Source organism: Stegastes partitus, unplaced genomic scaffold (genome assembly GCF_000690725.1).
Source record: "Stegastes partitus isolate 25-593 unplaced genomic scaffold, Stegastes_partitus-1.0.2 Scaffold1649, whole genome shotgun sequence".
Classification (NCBI taxonomy): Eukaryota; Metazoa; Chordata; class Actinopteri; family Pomacentridae; genus Stegastes; species Stegastes partitus.
Genome location: NW_007579380.1, coordinates 85,766 through 89,569, shown reverse-complemented (window position 1 = coordinate 89,569; position 3,804 = coordinate 85,766). Strand labels below are relative to the sequence as shown.

The window sequence follows — 3,804 nt, the reverse complement described above, 5'->3', positions numbered from 1 at the left end:
AATTCTAACACGCTTCACATCACGCACATGGTTTCTGGCAAATCAAAGTAGTTGTTAGGTGAGAGGAAAGCATTTTCCTCAAGTCGATAAAAGCCTTGTACTCGTAAGGCTAATTCCAACCTCTGAGTCAGATCACATCGCCGTGACACGAAGCCAGAAGTATTTACAGTTAATTTATCTGTCTTCTTCCTCCACGAACCCAGATATACAAGAAGTGTTGTCTTTGCTTTGGCCACACCTGTCTTATCTTCCCGGCAACCTTTCTGTGAGATTGCCAGTAAACAGAGCTTCTGAGAGTCTTGGCCTTATCAGTCGAAATCACAGACGTCTGAGCGGAGAGGGCATTCTTTAATTTTACCAACCGTAAAGGGCAGATTAGAATTTGATTTTGCTTGGCTGCTTAATACGCATGTCTAATGCTCCATCAGTGTTACACAATTTTAGCGCGAGAGCTGGAAAAAAAAAAAAAAAAAGCCAAAAAGAAAACACTGGCTCACATGTGCAAGTCCTAACAAACACACTGTTTGTCGTCTCTAACAACGAGGAATCATCGGACATGACGGAAAAATGTAGCCCAACATGTGTCTATGAGCACCTCCTCAGTAGGCTTTTCTTGGATGAACAAAGAAAAGTAAATACGCCTAGCAGAGCGTTATCCTTGATCTACATCCCCAGGGCACAGATTCAGTGAAATCTTATTTTGCGGCACTGTAGGGAGCTGATACTGCGACAAAGCCAAAACGTAGCATCAAAAATGAGTTTTAACTACATTAAAACTCACTATAGATAGATAGATAGATAGGAGTAGTCAACTACACAGCTAGAGCTAGCGGGCAAAGTGAAGTACAAGCTAGCCGCTGAGCCACAGTTAGCTTAGCTTTGCTAATGTCAAAACTAAATCTGTGAAAAACCTATCCTCAAACCATTTTTGAAAATTAAAACATATTCATTTTGATGGAGTAATGTCTTCGGTTTGTTACTCTACAAACAGATATGAAATGGCTGAAGCTAAATCAAATATCGCGATAAAAGCCCCGGCTAAGCTACAGCTACTAAGAAGCTAACAAATGCTTCAACTGAAAGGTAAACATCTTCAGTATTGAACTGGACAGTCATTTGCCATGAAGTCGATATAAATATTACAAAAACAATAAACAGATTATAAAGTATGTTTCGTTTTGTTTAAAGCAGGTTTTACTTTATTTTTTTTACTTTCAACAATTTCCCTGAGGTTCTACCAAAGGGATCAATAAAGTTCTATCTAAATCTAATCTATCTAACTTTTCATTTATCCTACAGTTAATCCAAGAGTCCATTATGACCAGTCCTAAACAAATGTATTAGACCACCACAAAAACGTAAGCTTTATGCCACAGCTGCACTAAGTTAACAGCACTGTTTTTTTGTGTTTCTGTAATGGTTAATACACCAATATGTAGAAGCTCTTTAACCAAAAAAAAATAAAAAATTGTAAAGCACATTAATATTTCATAATTGATGTCAAATTCTAGTTCTTTACTTGTATTCTTGAACAGAAAATGTTGTTTTAGTGGTTGGATGTTATGCTTGATTCATTTGTGGCTCACATTTGGGTATAAAAAGTCAAATTCAGTTTGAAATTCCTCATTCCTGTAAAACGTCTTAGACAGGTGGTCTAATAAATGTGTTAAGCGCTGTGTATCTCCTGGTTACGCTTCATTTAGTTAAAATAATCTCCTAAAAAAGCAATCTGACTTTAAACCGACTTTTCTCAAATCTACCCCTTCATGCATTATTGTTTGCCCCATAGAGGTCTGTGGAGCTCCTCAGATGGTCCTGTTGTCTCTACACGTGGGCCAACAGGACCCACAGAGGACCTCCACTGTCAGCCTGAGCTGGATGAGTGTGTGCAGGCCCGGCTCTCCTGCATGTCCAGACCTGCTCAGCTCCACAAGTTTCTCCTCTTGTGGCCTCCACACCACAGCAGTGAAGGCTTCACCTGAGCTGGAGCTCCTCCTTCTGAGTTCCTGACTCACCTTTGCTCACATTTCAGGGCAGAATAGCACTGAGAGAGGCTCAAACATGTGGTTTGAAGTCCAGCAGCTACTTAAGGCTGCAGTGGTTAGAGGATAACAACAGAAGGTGCATTAACATATAGTTAAAACGATCATGTTTGCCCAGGTAAATGTACTGATCTCCAACACCTGAAGTTAAAGCCAGAGTTCCCTTTTATGACATTTACAGCTCATGAAGCGTGCCGTCCACCTACCCGGCGCGCCGCAGTCTGCGCAGGCGTCATTTCCAGGCTTTTGCAGGATCTCTCTCAGGTCCCGGGTTGCTCTTTCATTTGCCGACATTTTCAGTGTGCAGATCGGTGTTTTTTTCTCCCCTCCGTTTTCAGAGGGACAGCGAGGTAAAAGGTGTGTCTCCTCGGGCTTCACTCCCCCACTCGGGGCGCGGGCAAGTCCTCACAGGTAGCTGTGCGCCCTGAGCGCAGCGAACTGAGCCTCCGAGTGGAGAAAAAAAAACTGACAACCAAAGCCTCTTCACAAAGTTTTAACGCCAAAGACCATTGTGTGTAGTGTTGGCAGAGTCCGGTGTTGGCACCCAGAGGTGGCCAGCGGGGCGCGTCCTGTGGAGGTGAGCGGCCGAGTCCCGGTGCGTCCCGGAGCGGCGGTGCGGAGGATGGAAGAGCGCAGGAGGAAGTGAACTGCAGAGGTTGTTCAAACTTGCTTTTCCGCATAATTCGAGGTCAGATCGCTATGCGTGTCGCTCCTGCGCCAACCGTGCACTGGCCTGTGCAAGTGGAATTCAGTTTTACTTTTAAGGGGAGTTTTACTTTGCTGAGATGAAAGTGGAGCTGCCAGATTCCTCGAGTTACTTTTAATTTATAATTTATCGGCACTCTGTCCGGTTTGTCTGGATTTATCAGAGATGATCAATCTATGCAACAAATGAAAGTGCTGCATCCTTAAAAAATGTCAACAAAACCCTTTGATGTCGCACTGGGAGTATTTGCAGATCAGATATGGAGCCTCATAATGACTTATTATGAACATTAAAATATATTAAAAACAACAAAATTAAAAAACAAAAACAGAAAAGTGTTATTGTGAAAGGAGTAGAAGAATTTAGGTCTCTTCAGTAGCAAAAGTAAAAAGCATTCATTCAAAACTCTACTACAAAAAGTCAAATAAAAGTACATTAAATACAAAAAAAAACAATATGGTGCAAGATTATTTTTTATTTATCTTGACCTTATTTATTTTATCTTGTCTTTTTACTTCCTTGGTATGGAGTAGTGAGAGTGCCAAATTACAAAAAATAAATCAATAAAATAGTAATAAAAAAAAAAAGAAGAATGAATAAAATTAAAAAATAAATAATGGGGCAACATAAAGCAATATTAATCAAAAATAAATCCACAAAAGAAAAGGCAAATAAAAGTAGAAATATTAAGACAAATAATAAAATACAAAAAAATAATAATTTATTTTTTAAATAATATATTTTTAAAACTATTTAAAAGAAATAAATATTATTTTTATTATTTGACTTATTTGTCTTATATTTCTACTTTTGCTGTCAAAACAAATCTACCCTCGGGTATTAATAAAGGAACCTTGAACCTTGAACTTGGCCGGGTTATTGTGTTATATGAGTTTATTTTTATTGACATTTAAGTCAATAATAATTAATGACTGACGAGGCAAACTGTACTTAAGTAGAAGCACCAGTACAACAGTTTATAATAATTAAATGGGTTGGAGAGAAGAAGAAAAAAGTTCTGCTAAACAAAACAGTTCTGTTTTCACTTCCTTTAAA

General features: G+C 39.0%; 1 protein-coding gene across 1 annotated transcript in view; it reads right to left on the bottom strand.

Moving 5' to 3' along the window:
* LOC103371798 (arf-GAP with dual PH domain-containing protein 1) overlaps window positions 1–2,683 on the bottom strand; it is a 29,231-nt gene extending 26,548 nt beyond the window's left edge. Inside the window, exon 1 of the mRNA XM_008301250.1 lies at window positions 2,249–2,683. Within this exon, the coding sequence (XP_008299472.1) occupies window positions 2,249–2,336 (88 nt within the window). The 5' untranslated portion in view covers window positions 2,337–2,683. The remainder of the gene's footprint in view (window positions 1–2,248) is intronic.
* Between the last annotated feature and the right edge of the window lie 1,121 nt (window positions 2,684–3,804).